The sequence below is a fragment of the Talpa europaea genome (assembly GCF_964194135.1).
Source record: "Talpa europaea genome assembly, chromosome: 11".
Classification (NCBI taxonomy): Eukaryota; Metazoa; Chordata; class Mammalia; order Eulipotyphla; family Talpidae; genus Talpa; species Talpa europaea.
Genome location: NC_140078.1, coordinates 21,945,389 through 21,958,823, shown reverse-complemented (window position 1 = coordinate 21,958,823; position 13,435 = coordinate 21,945,389). Strand labels below are relative to the sequence as shown.

The window sequence follows — 13,435 nt, the reverse complement described above, 5'->3', positions numbered from 1 at the left end:
TGAATCCTTCTCCACATTCAGCCTGGTGGGAATCTGGCAGTGGGGAGAGGCTCAGCAAGGCTGTCTTTGAAGGAGTTGGTGAGCCTGAGCTTCCTACCCCAAGCCCTTCCCCCTACGAGTTCCCATCCCCCAGCCAGTTCCCATTCCCCCAGCTGACTCTTGGCCACCTCTAGACCCCTCAATGGGGTCAGACAGTCACTGGAGAACTTTGGGCATGTGATTGGGGAGAAGGCTGCAGGACTGAGACTCAGTAAAGTCTGAGAGCTTCCAGAGTAAAGCAGGGTCCCCTCCTCATGTCCTATCAGCTCCTTTCCCTGCCCCCACGAAGGGCAAGTCAGTGCCTGGCTGAGTCCTCCATTCACCAGCTTCTGCTGCCCACATCACAGTGGACTCCCCCGAACTGTGCAGGCCACAAGCTGGTCTTTGTGGGCTCGCCCTCTCACGTGGACCGTGCCAGGAGGGGCTGACCCGCATTCTGCTCGCAGCTGGAAATACCCTCAAGGGGCCTGGGCCCCCTTGGCCACCAAGAAGAGATGGAGCTGGCATGAATGCAACATCCTGGCTGGAGAAGGACAGGCCCTGGGGAGACAGCTGCGCGTGTGAGAAAGTCAGTCATTCATGCACTTGCTCAATAGATGTTTATTGAGCCCCTGCTCAGAGTTGGGCCCTGGGGTGAGGACTTGTACTGAGGCACATGAATTTTACCCTTTTAGGGAAACTGACTGGGTGGAAACATCCTGTATTAGAATCATTTGGGGAGCCTATCCCCAGTTTCTGATTCAATAGGTCTTGGTAGGGGTGAGGGGATTTCTAAGTTCCATAGTGATATTAATGTGCTAGTCAGGGGCCAGACTTTGAGAGTCGCTGTGATTCAGGACCAAATGGAGGAGTTTTGTGTGATTTATATTTTCTTTTCTTTTTTTTTAAAGATTTATTTCCTTTATTTATGCATGCAAGAACTGGAGTATAAGTCAGAGGTAGGGGGATGAGAGGATTCACCAGAGACAGAGTGGGGGCAGAACAAGCGGATCCACTGGAATACACTGCTGAGGGGAGTAGCGGGCAAGTCAAGAGAGGTCTGCTGCTCCGTGTGGGTCACCTCCCTGGCTGGGCATTGAATTGCTGATAGCTTCATAGTGCTGAGACTTAACCCCTTGCAACACCAGGGAGGCCCTGATTTATGTTTCAAAACTGTCTCTATGATTACATTTGCCTTTTTAAACAGAAAAAAATATTTAAAAGTTAAAAAAAAAAGCAGTTCTCCCAAATACTATAGTGTTCTGTAGCCCTAAGTAAATAAATGTCACCTCCCCTGACCTAAATGTCATACATCTGTTAATGTAGCCCAGCATTGTGAGCTTGTGTGTCCCCTGTACTTTCCCGTTGGCTCATCCTGAGCTTTCGGTCCACTGAGACCACTGCATCTGCAACCATCACAGGTTCTGTGTATATCTGTGGAGAGAATAGCTGAGGTTCTAGTGTAGCATTCGAGCACAAGTCTATCTAGGGGCTGTCTTAGCTTGCATTTAGCCTTCTGGCCTGTGCTTGCTGAGTGCTGTTTCCTTTTGCTTCCTTAATCTGAAATGGTGCGTGGGCTCCTTACTTCCTCATTTCTTTAACTGGTGTGATCAGTGACTGTCCCACTTCCTCCTCTTCTACTTTTAGTCCTGTCCACTCGGCATGGTGATGGGGTGGCAAGTCTGAGGGTATATTGGGGTGGAGAGTCTGTGGGTATATTGGGATGAGGGGGTCCTGGTAAGGTGACCACTTCTTGGCAGCTAGTGCAGGCAGAATCATCCACATTGGGAGCCACTGAACAGACCCCTGTGAGAGAAGCTGTGGCACGTGGGGATCAAAACCTTCAGTTCACAGTGGAAACAGTACAGTATATGTTAGGTTGGAAGAAGCAGATGTCTCTGTTTCACTCCTGAGCTCAGAACCATTTGAGAAATAGTCCCATGAGTCAGTAAGTGTATGTAAAGACTTTAGTAAACCTTTATAGTAAGGGCTGGCCTGGCAGGTACCCTGAATTAAACTGGCCTGCTTATGTTTTTTGGGGAAAGAGAGGCCCTGAAGATTGATGAACCCAGCTGTGGCCCCTCACCAGGACCTGCAGAGGGCTTTTTGGCTCCTTGGATTCAACCAGCTCACATCACACCTGTCCTTATGTGTTTCTCTGACTCCTTAGGGATATCTTTGGCATGTCATTCACCCCCTGTGACTCAGTTTCTCTTTTAGTGCACAGTCTTATTTAGTCTATTCAGTGACACTAAAAGCAATATTGTTATTCCCATTTGTGACTCAGTTTTCACACTTGTTAACTGACACAGCAATTATCCACTCCTGCTGGTTTCCTCAATCATCCCTTTCACTTTGAGTCAAATGATTGTTTCACATTGCTACATCTTTGTGGTTGTTAACTAACTAGACAGATATTCACACTTTCAGTTAGTATTTGTTAGGAGCCTATAGGATGCTAGGCCTTGTGCTGGGTGTGGGGGATGTAGCAAGGTAGATATGGGGATAACCATGTCTACCAGCAGTCATGGTCTCTCTGGGAGACAAACTTAAATAAAGAATTGCAGATGTGCTGCAAAGGGGAAATGAGGGACATTGGAGCTGGTGACAGAGGTGGCAAGAGCTATTCTGAGGAAGTGAGGTCACCTTCCAACCCCCTCGCTTAAAACCCAAACCGAGACTCTATTCAGTTCTTCCAGACTCTGCATGCCAAGCCCTATTTGTTTCAACCTACCCATAGTGGCTCTGGCTGTTTGCTGTGACTTGACTTGCCAAGCTCTTTCTTGCCTCTGTGCCTTTGCACGCACTGTTCCCTCTGTCTGGAATCATCTCCGTGGCTTGCTCTCTGCATGGATGTTCCTTTTTGCCTCAGCTCAAATGTCCCTTCTTTAGAGATGGCCTCCCTGACCATGTCCTTCTTCCTTCCTTCCTTCCTTCTATCATATGACCAGGGTTTTTGTTTTTTGTCGTCACAGCTCTTAACAGTAATGAAGTTTTAAAATGTGTTGGTTTACTGTTCCTCTCCCCACTGAAACTCAGGCTCCATGCAGAAGCTACATGGTGTCACTTTTGTGTGCCTGCACCATCACAAGCTCAACAATACTTGTTGAGGCAACCACTCTTGTTTTCCCAGTATATTAGTCTCCTATTGCTGCTGTCACAAATGACCACAAGTTGAATGACTTAAAAAAAACTCCCAGATCATAATCTTACAGTTCCAGAGGTCAGAAATCTGGAAATCAAGTGTTGTCTGGGCTACATTCCTTGTGAAGGCTCTAGGGGGAGAATCCATTCACTTTTCCAGTTTCTAGAGGCCACCGGCCTTCCTCGGGGCTTGGCCTTTCCTTATCACCCCTTTCCTCCCTCTTCTCTGCATGCTGGTGATTGCTTTGGTCTCACCCAGATAGCTCAGAATAGTCTCCCAATTGCTACATCCTAAACTTAATCACATTTGCAAAGTCACTTTGCATCATAAGATAAAATTATTAACAGATTTTTAAAATTAGGATGGGTCATCCTTGGAGGGTCCATTATCCAGCCTACCTCACCCAAGCCCTGTGGTGCCTAGGACAGTGTTGGGTGTGGACCCTGACCACTGTCACGGGCCCGATTACCTGACAGTTCCTTCCCTCTGCAGGATGAGATCGAGGAGCTGCGGGCAGAGATGCTGGAGATGCGGGACGTCTATATGGAGGAGGACGTGTATCAGTTGCAGGAACTGCGACAGCAGCTGGATCAGGCCAGCAAGACCTGTCGCATCTTGCAGTACCGGCTACGCAAGGCCGAGCGCCGCAGTCTCCGCGCCGCTCAGACTGGCCAGGTGGACGGTGAGCTCATCCGTGGCCTGGAGCAGGATGTCAAGGTGAGCCAGGACCTCCCCTAACCCATAGAGGTGTCCTTGTTGGGAGGTGGGGCCAAGCCAGCCCAGGACCCCCTGTGTGTCCTTGGGGAAGTTATACTACTTTGTGCCTCAGCTTCCCCATTTGTAAAATGGGGATCCCTGGTGAACGTACAAGCCTTCTACCAGGGATGTCCCAAAGTGATACCATAATATAAATGCTATTAATAGCAGCTACTTTTTGATATCAATCACACACCTGAGCTGGACCCTGAGCTGCCCCTGCACAGTTCCATGGAGGTTTCTTTATTGTGAGAATAGGGAGCGAGATTTGGCTGGTTTAAATTTTGCCTCCAATATGGCCTAATTTTATGATTTTGAGCAAGTTACTAAATTTCAGTTTCCTCATCAGTAAGATGGTATAACAGCAGCCAGCCCCTGCCTCACAGGATTCTCTGAGGATAGATTTAATGAAATCACATAGGTAAATGTTACGGTAAGTACTCAGCAGTGAGAGTCAGAGAAAGGAAGTGCCCATCCAGGGTCACATGGCACTCAGCTTGTGGCTGGCAGAACTCAGGCTCATCAGCCCTCCTGTCTCACTGCCTGCCCTCACCAACTCAGCCTCGCCGGAGGGATGGGTTGGAGAACAGGCCAAGCTGTCTGTGTAAGCCCTGGTAGGGATGTGAGAACTTGGTGGCGCTCTGGTCCACAGACCTCAACCCAGTGTGATGAGGGGGTGTAGGAACTGGGAATGGGGGCTTGGCGCAACCCTCAGGAGACTTCTGAGCTGAGGCCTGAGGAAGTGGTGGGCCTGAGACAGGAGGTGAAGGAGGAATGTTGAGGAAGGGGCCCTGAATGTGCCTGGGGAGGCTAACAGTGAGTGGTGCCCACACAGATTTTTGCATGCCTGTTGTCTTGAATGTGCACAGAGGGATGGTACGTCTGTTGTACAGATGGAGACATCTAGCTTAGAAAGGTCTCCAAGTCCAAAGTGCACCTCTGCCTGAGAGGGCAGCTCCTGGGAGAAATGGTTACACAAATATTCAAATTCTAATCATTAGATGGGGGCAGAGGTTGTGGGTGAGGAAAGGCCCTGGGAGCTCAGACTAATTGAGTGTTGTGGGCCCAGGTAATTGGAGACTTGGGGCTGGGACTCTGAGAAGCCGCCTAGAGCAGCCTGGCCCAGCTGGGCTGCCGGGGCCTCTGTGGGAGGAGCAGAAAGCAGCTGGTGTGTGAGTGTGTTGGGGGAGGGGGATTCTCCACAGTCTGGAAGGAGGGGAACAGCCCCTTCTGTTGGGATTTGAACTAGCCAATCAGCATCAACCTTGCCTGTTCCCTTTCTCCTCTGCCTGCCCCTGCAGCTGGAGCACTGAGCTCATGCAGACTTGCCTGGGCTGGAGGCCTCTGGACACCATGCTTTGCCCCTTGTGCTGGAGATTTTCTGGGGCATTTTTGGAGGTCTTAGAATTCTGACTGCCCTGGCATTGCTTGGGAGAGCTGCTGGGCCCAGTGTGGTGCTGCCTAGGAAGGTAGCCCTGAGGACCTTTACTTGCTCTACCAGCTTCTTGGCCCATGTCCTCCACCTCTTGGGCATTTTTGCCTTCTGTTAAAAGCGTGGTTTAGACCAGCTGAATAATCTTAAGGACTTTGTAGAACCAGTGGTTTTGTTACAGGGCAGGGAGAGGGGCAGCCCAAACCCCGCAAACCTGCCTGTTCTATATGGGTTCTGCCATCCGCTGCATTAACACAAAACATGAGACTTTAATGGGAAGAAACTTTAATACAATTAGGAAACAATACAGGAAAGGCAAAGAATCTAGTTTCTAAATGAAGCACCCAAAGTTACCTGTCCCCTCTTGGGTAAAAGTCCATCCAAATGGGATTGGCCCAGAGCAAGGCCCCAAAGCCTGCCACAAGTCTAAAGCACCTTCCAGTGGGGACCCACAGAAAAGGGTCAGAAACAACCAGACAAGCCCCGAAGGAAAAGAGCAAAATCAAAATCAAGATAAATGCTGCCATTGTCACCTCCCCACGGGTCTCACCCACATCTGCGTCACCCAGTCCACGACCAAAAGGCAAGCGCAGTTTCGTCACGTGTTTCTAGGCTCCATGCGCCTCCTCCAGGTCTCCTTCTGGCTCCATCCTGCTTCCTTCCTTCCTTCCTCAGTCTCCTCTGCAGCTTCTTCTCTTCCTGCTCAGCTCCCCCCTCCATTTAGGTGGGGCAGGGAACCTGGAACCTCCCCCTTTCCTGGGGGCCACCCTGTTACAGTTTTATCCAGCGGATAAGCTATTGGTAAGGGCGCCATGAATGAAACCTTAGGCATTGGTCCGCCTTCCAGGCTCCCTCTCTCCTTGCTGGTCTTCACACGTCAGGAATCTTGCCCGGCATGGCTGGGAGAGCAGGAGCAGGGGGCCAGAGACCTGCTCTGCCACTTGCTTGCTATGTGACCTTGGGTAAGCTCCTTCATATTGTTATAGAGCAACCCCGATATTAAACGGGTTCCTGGCTGTGGGTCCTCACCCACGTGCTTTAAAGGGACTTATGAATACTCTACTACAGACACACACAAAAAGGTTAATAAAAAGTTTATTTACAAGAGGAAAGGAAATAAGGAAAATGTACAACTCAGGGAGAAAATAGGGAAATAGTCTTTAATGCGTCCTACCCGATCCGACGACCTGGAAACCCAAAGTCACTCTCAGAGCTGGCCTGATGCTGCGAGCTGGTGGAGAGCCAAAATGGGGTCCCCCAAAGCCCACATGTCTGCCTTTTATATCCACCTGGCTGCTTAACCCCACCCTCAGGTCCCAGCCACCTTCCCTTTGGTGGTGATGGGATTTGGAGTTCCCAGTGTCTTTGGCTTTGACCTGGGGTGGGGGTGGAGTCCACAAAGCCTATATGGAATTTGCTTTGGGACATCCTTTTTCCCCTAACAATATCTCTGAGAAAAAGTCCCCACCTATAGAGATTTCTGTGAGGATAGAATGAGATAATTCAGCTAGCGAGCACTAAGCACAGAGACTGACATGGACATGCACTCAACAAATGAGATGTTTGTTGTGGTGTTGCTATTGCTCAAGAGAACCAAGTGGCTGGGGCACAGGTGGGTAAGGGGAGGTCAGAGTCTCAACCTCACTGCCCTCACCTGGAGGGCTTGTTCACAATGCAGATTCTCAGGCCCCCCCCCCCCCAACAGGGCCTCCTGTGGGAGCCAAAGCATGAACACACCAATAAAATATTTCCTTTCCTATCCAGTGTTGCTGGAAAAATTTCTGGCTTTGGGTTCAATTCTTGGGTGACCTGGGTGGGGATGCCTCCCATTTGTAACCCAGCCATAGTCTCTTTGAGCCTCAGTTTCCTCAACTGTAAAATGGCGATAACATTCCCACCCTTTGGGGTTTCCTGGGAGGATTCAGCCACATAGCCCAAGGCTGCCCGGGAAGGCTGTTCCTCAGTGAGAGTGCCCATCCCCCTCCCTAAGTATTCAGAGTGACAGGGACACCCTGAGACCCATGACTGAGGGGCCCTTTGAGCAGAGGAGCCGTGGCCTGGAGGCTGCTGGTTGCATTTGGCAGGAGCCAGCCTCCAGCGCTGTAAACAGTGACCTCATGGCTGAGCACATTTGTTTGTGCTTTGGGGATTTGCCCTGGTTTCCGGAAGCTGCAGCTGCTTGACCATCTCTAGACTCTCAGCCCCCTACCTTGGGAGTAGTTGGGAAGATTGTGATGGGATCAAGTGAGACAAGCAAGTGGAGCCCTGTGAGCACCTGACACAGGAGCCCGATGCACTTATGACTGCATCTCTTATAGATACTACTGCAGTGTGTCTTCAAGCTCCAGGCCAACAGCAGGTCAGGTCAAGAGCAAGACTTTAGAATTGACCCACCTTATTTCAAATCTTGCTCCTGTAGCTTCCTGACTCTGTGAACTTGAGCTGTATGATCTTGGGCAAGTGACCTTTCCTTCCTGAGCCTCAGAATGGGGATAAATAATCAAAGCACTTCCTGAGGGGATGAAAAGCACATGGTGAGTGCTGGGGATGTGACAGTGGGGTCTATAAGTCAGCTGTTCTCACAGCCCAGGGGGGCCCCAGCGATGCTCAGCAAGTGGAAGGAACAGCAAGCCCAGGCCTAGGGGGTAAGCTCCTGCCCTCCAGGCCAGCATGCTTTTTGCTCCTGTGGTCCTCCTCTGGTGGCAGAGAGACCCTTGCAGATCTGAGACTAGGGTTTTCTTGTCCAAATTGGAATTCTGTAAACTGTCTGCAGTTGGGCTTTGTTTTTTTAGATTTATTTATTTATGCATACAAGAACTGGGGTACAGGCCAGAGGTGCAGGGGAGAGGATTCACCAGAGATAGAGTAGGGAACAGAACAAGCAGATTGACTGAAATACACTGCTGAGGGGAGCAGCAGGCAAGACAAGAGAGGTCTGCTGCACCATGTGGATTGCTCCCTGGCCGGGAATCCAAATCATGCTGTGGTGGCTGCTGACTGCTTCATAATGCTGAGACTTGTGCCACCAGGGAGACCCTGAAGTTGGACTGTCTTGACGTGGCAGCCCTCTGGGGTGGGGACTAATGAGAAAGGAGATCCCATGGAGAATGATGCCAAAGGGGACTGGGGACCCATGAAAGGGATGAAATGCCTGTAGTCATTCGTGAACCCCAGTGTAACCTGTTCCTCACCCAGTCAGATATGTAGTACTCCCTGAGCAGCGCTGGCGCGGGTGACGAGAGGGTGCAGTTCCTCATGTTTTAGTCATTCACTCCTTCATCTCCTTCCCTTTTCACTTGTTGGGGTGTTTGCTCATCCAGCAAGCATTTATTAGGCATTTAGTGTGTGCCAGGCCCTGCACTGCTGCTGGAACAGAGATGTGAAGGAGCCCAGGAGCATAGTCTGGGGTCTGATCTCTGTGCCCCACCAGTCCTACCCCCAGGGATGAGCACTGTCATCTATTCCTCACAGCAGCCCTGTGAGCAGCTCTGTGAATCCCCTTTGCTGATGACCAAACTGAGACTTCCAGTGGTTAAATAACTTCATCTTGGGTCACAAATCCAGTGAGTGTTGGACTCAGGCTGCAGTCTCGCTTTCCTCAGTGAATAGTCCTTGTTCTGTTAGGGAGGGAATGCTTACTGCATTGTATGGGTGAGAAAGGTTTAGTGGTCCTGGGGCCGAGGGAGGGGCCTCTGGGCCAGCTCCTGGCTCTCCTTGGGTATCTTCGGGGCAGAAAGACACAGTGGGCAACATAGGCGGAGGGGCAGGGCTGAATTTCCTTTCTGGTTGTTGTTTTTCCTGGCCTGTCTCACACTCTGCCAAGGGGTCTGTGCCGAGCTGGGCCTGGGCCCAGGCAGAGGGCAGAGCCGGGGAGGGCCCTCTTCCCTTCCGGCAGGGAGGAGGTACCATGGCCATTTCCGAGACTGGCAGGCACAGGGTGCTGGGCTCTCTGCCCCACACATACCTCTTGCTGGTAAAGGCCTTGTGCCCCTCATGGAGACTTGGCCAAGCTCAGCCACTCCCTGAGACTTCCCCCAACTTAGTCCTCATGTGCACTGTGTAGCCCTAAGCAAGTCTCTTATACTCTGAACTTGTTTCCTTGCCAGTAAAATGGGGGTAGAATTGGGGTGAAGATGGATGAATCTGGTACACAGTAGGTATGCAAAAATGGTAGTGCCCAACTCACCTAGGGGTGGGGTCTCATTGTGATTCACCAGCTCAGAAGGGTCTTCTTTGTTTCACGAGACCCCCTTTCCTAGCCTTGCACCCCAGCCAGCAGGGGTTAGGGCAGACGGTATCCTCGAGGAAGTGGGGTGTTATTGGTGCAGTCCTGAAACTGGGATTGTGCTCTCAGCTCTTCTGGCTCCTTTCTGTAGGGATGACTTGGACACCTGCCCAGCCTTTGTCATCTGGGGCATGTTTTATATCCCTGACAATTAGAAACAGGCCTTGGGGTCACACTGTATCCTCCAGCCAGTCATGCCCCTCTCCGGGCTGCAGTGCCTCGTGGCAGCAGCTTCCACTCACCCGCACTCACTGTGCAGGCTCCGGGCCAAGCCTTTTTTGCAATAATTGATTCAGCCCTCCTGTCGGGATTGAGGTCAGTGCTATTACGATTGCACACATTTTATAGTAAGGGGAGTGAGGCACAGTGGGGAAATGATTTACCCAGGATCATGTGCTGTTTACCAGCAAAGATGGGGTTCACGTGGATCTAGGGCCACCCCTCTCATTCTGGATTTTCACTCCAGTTCAAAGTAAAATGAGCCACTTTCCCTGCCACAGGTCTGGACAAGAAGGTGGCTGGGAGAGACTGTTGGAAGCATTAAAATCCCCAGGTAAATGCAAAGACTTCCTTAAGAATAGGCCTCTGTAGCTTTATGGGGGCCGCTCTGTAATGTAGACATTTGGGAATGCTAGTTTAGGTTCTGGTTCTATTACTTCCTGGCTGTGTGACCGTTGGTGAGTTACTTGACCTCTCTGTGCCTTGGTTTTCTCATCTGCTAAGTGGGGGTGATGACAGCCCTGCCGTCTCTGGGGTTTTGTGTGGCAGGCTGCTCACACCCAGCTCATCACCTGCTTTTGCTCAGGTCTCTAAGGACATCTCTGTGCGGCTGCATAAGGAGCTCGAGGCGGTGGAGAAGAAGCGGGCACGGCTGGAGGAGGAGAACGAGGAACTTCGGCAGCGGCTCATTGAGACCGAGCTGGCCAAGCAGGTGCTGCAGACAGAGCTAGAGCGGCCGAGAGAGGTGAGAAACCACCCATCCTGGGCAGGGTCACACAGCTGGTATCTCTGAACCTCTGTTTCTGAGGTTTTGCTCTCTGGCAAAGCTCACACCTCTGCCTCCTCTTTATTCTTTCTCAGCACACAAAAATTTCCTGAACATCTTCTGTATACATTGTGTGCTGGACATTAAGGACGTGGTGGTGAAGACACCTGGTTCCCGTCCTCAAGGCGCCTGGGCCACAAGCTAGTGAAGGAGATAGTCATCCATCCAAGAACCACAGCTGTGGGAGAACTAATTTAGAAACCATGCAACAGTGCCTAGCATGAGGCCTGGCCCTCTGTGCCTCAGTTTCCTCATCTGTAAAATGGGATTGTATGTCTTGAGTCACTGTGAGATTATCTGGGGTAATGTGTGGATATGCTTTAGGGGCTGCAAGGCACTGCCCTTTTCTATAAAGTCAGTGCTGGAGCTGGGCCTCTGGGCAGTGACTTGACACAGATTTCAGGGCACTATACCCCTCCAAATGTAGCCCTGGGCACCAGCTTCTCTGTCCTTGCTCATGCCATTCCTCCACTTGCCACGCCCTCTCTTCCTCCTGCTGTGTTAGATGGAGAGCAGGTTAGGCACCCCGCTGGCCACTGTCTCAACAGTTTTCATAAAGGCCTAATGAGGTTTTGATCATACCCATTTTATGGATGAGAAAGCAGCCTTGGAGAGAGGGAGAGCAGTCTCAAGGTCATACAGGGCCCCATGGGCTCTGCAGGTCAGTTGGAAACCATTAGCCTCAGGGGAGACCTCTAAGGGCTGGAATTCTCCAGACTCCAGGATTCTATGTGTCAGACACCCTGGGGTGACTTCTGACCCAGAGGCCTAGCTGGGCATCTCAGTATCCTGCACTCCTCACCTTCCCTGAGGGCAGGCATGCCAGCCTCCAGGACTGAGACATCACTGCCTTGGGGCCAGAACAGTCCTGCAACTGCCCTTCCCGCTGGCGTGTTGGTGTGATGTGCCAATAGCTTCTCAATGTGGAGACAGCTGGCATTTGCTACTAAGAGCTGCTGCAGAGACCTGCCCTGCTTCAGGGCTAGAGGGGGCTCCCTCCCTCATGTGGCCTCCAGGCTCCCAACTCCCCACAGCTGCCATCTTCACACATCTCATTGCTGCTGCCCTTGCTAGTAAAAAGGGGAGACAATTTCAGAAAGTGCCTTGGAGATCAGCCTGTTCCTTTTTTTAAAAGAGGAAGCTGGATCCCAGAGAGATACACCTTGCTCAGCTCCCCCAGCCTTTCCTTGCCCCTAAGTCTCTTCATCTATGACAGCAGGATAATAACAGTACCCAGCTGATGAGGTTTTTCCTGATCATCAGTAAGATGGGTAACCATGGAACCCTCTGAAGATGTTAAAAGAATAAGATAATACCGCACTTAGGGAAAAGGTTAAGCATAGAATTACTATGTGGATTTCTACCCAAGAGAATTGAAAACAGGGACAGATGTTTGTACCCCCGAATTCATTGTAGCATCACTCACAATAGGCAAGAGGTAGAAGCGACCCAGTGTCCATCGATGAGTGGATAAACAAGATGTGGTATGGACATACAGTGGACTATGCTCAGCCTTAAGAAGGAGTGAAACCCTGACACTGGCCACAACATGGAAGACAAGATGCTAAGACAAGATGCTAAGTGGAATAAGCCCATCACAAAAGAACAAATGTTATGATTCTGCTTGCATGAGATATACTTGATGTGGTCAAATTCTTAGACACAGAAAGAATGGAAGTTACCAGAAACTGGAGGGGCAGAGAGTGGGGAATTAGTAATTAATAGATACAGAATTTCAGTGGGGAAGATGAAAAACTGTGGTGCTGGTGAACCACAATATGAATGTGCTTCGTGCCCCTGAATTATATGCTTGAAACTGGCTGAAACAGAAAATTTTATGTTATGTATATTTTATTTATTTTTTTAAGATTTATTTATTTATACAAGAACCCGGGTATAGGCTAGATGTGCGGGAGGGTGAGAGGATTCACCAGAGACAGAGCGGGGAACAGAACAGGCAGACTGATGAAATACACTGCTGAGGGGAGCAGCGGGTGCGGCAGTAGAGGTCTGCCACACCATGTGCCGGATCGAACCGGCACTGCAGAGGCTGCAGACAGCTTCACAGCCCTGCACTCAACCGCCTGTGCCACTGGGGAGTCCCTTATGTATATTTTATCACAATTAAAAAAGAAAAATGATTAAATGATAAGTTTTATGTGTACTTTACCAAAATTAAGAAAAAGAATAAGGTAAATGTATACATACTGACAGAGATAACTAAGGTATACAGTTAAGCAGGAAAAGACAGTTAAAAAACTATACACATTGCACATACAAAGTTATTATGAAAAACCATATGAAACAAACTGATATTGAAGCACCTATGTGCATGTGCAAATGCATAGCCATTCTGAAAGAAGACCAAAACAAAGAAGTGAGAAGTGGTGAGAGCAGCATGGGGAATGGCTTTTGCTTATTCCATTAATGCTGCAGTTAAGGTTTTGGGTTTTTTTTTTTAACAATAAGAACATATTTGGATATTATTTGTGGATTTTAAAAATGAAGTCAAGCATGTTAAGGGTCGTTTGTGGTACCTGGCACACAGTAGGTGCACAAGGAACACTGGTTCACTTCCCCCTGGAAGGCAGCATCAGTGAGGCTGGTCTCGATCTCCTTGACATGCCCTTGGTGTCTCAGGAACTGGGCAAGGAGACGTGGCCCTGTGTTTATTTGCTGATCCTCCTCTCCTCCTTTTCTCCCCCCTTCTCCTTCCTGACATGGTTTCTATGGAGACCAGGGTCCCTTAGCAAT

General features: G+C 50.0%; 1 protein-coding gene across 1 annotated transcript in view; it reads left to right on the top strand.

The window, feature by feature from the left end:
- The window catches only part of MTCL2 (microtubule crosslinking factor 2), a gene marked incomplete at both ends in the record, with an annotated part of 59,242 nt that overhangs the window by 16,060 nt on the left and 29,747 nt on the right, over positions 1-13,435 (top strand). Inside the window, 2 exons of the mRNA XM_084247967.1 lie at positions 3,656-3,880; positions 10,442-10,600. Of these exons, the coding sequence (XP_084104093.1) occupies positions 3,656-3,880; positions 10,442-10,600 (384 nt within the window). The remainder of the gene's footprint in view (positions 1-3,655; positions 3,881-10,441; positions 10,601-13,435) is intronic.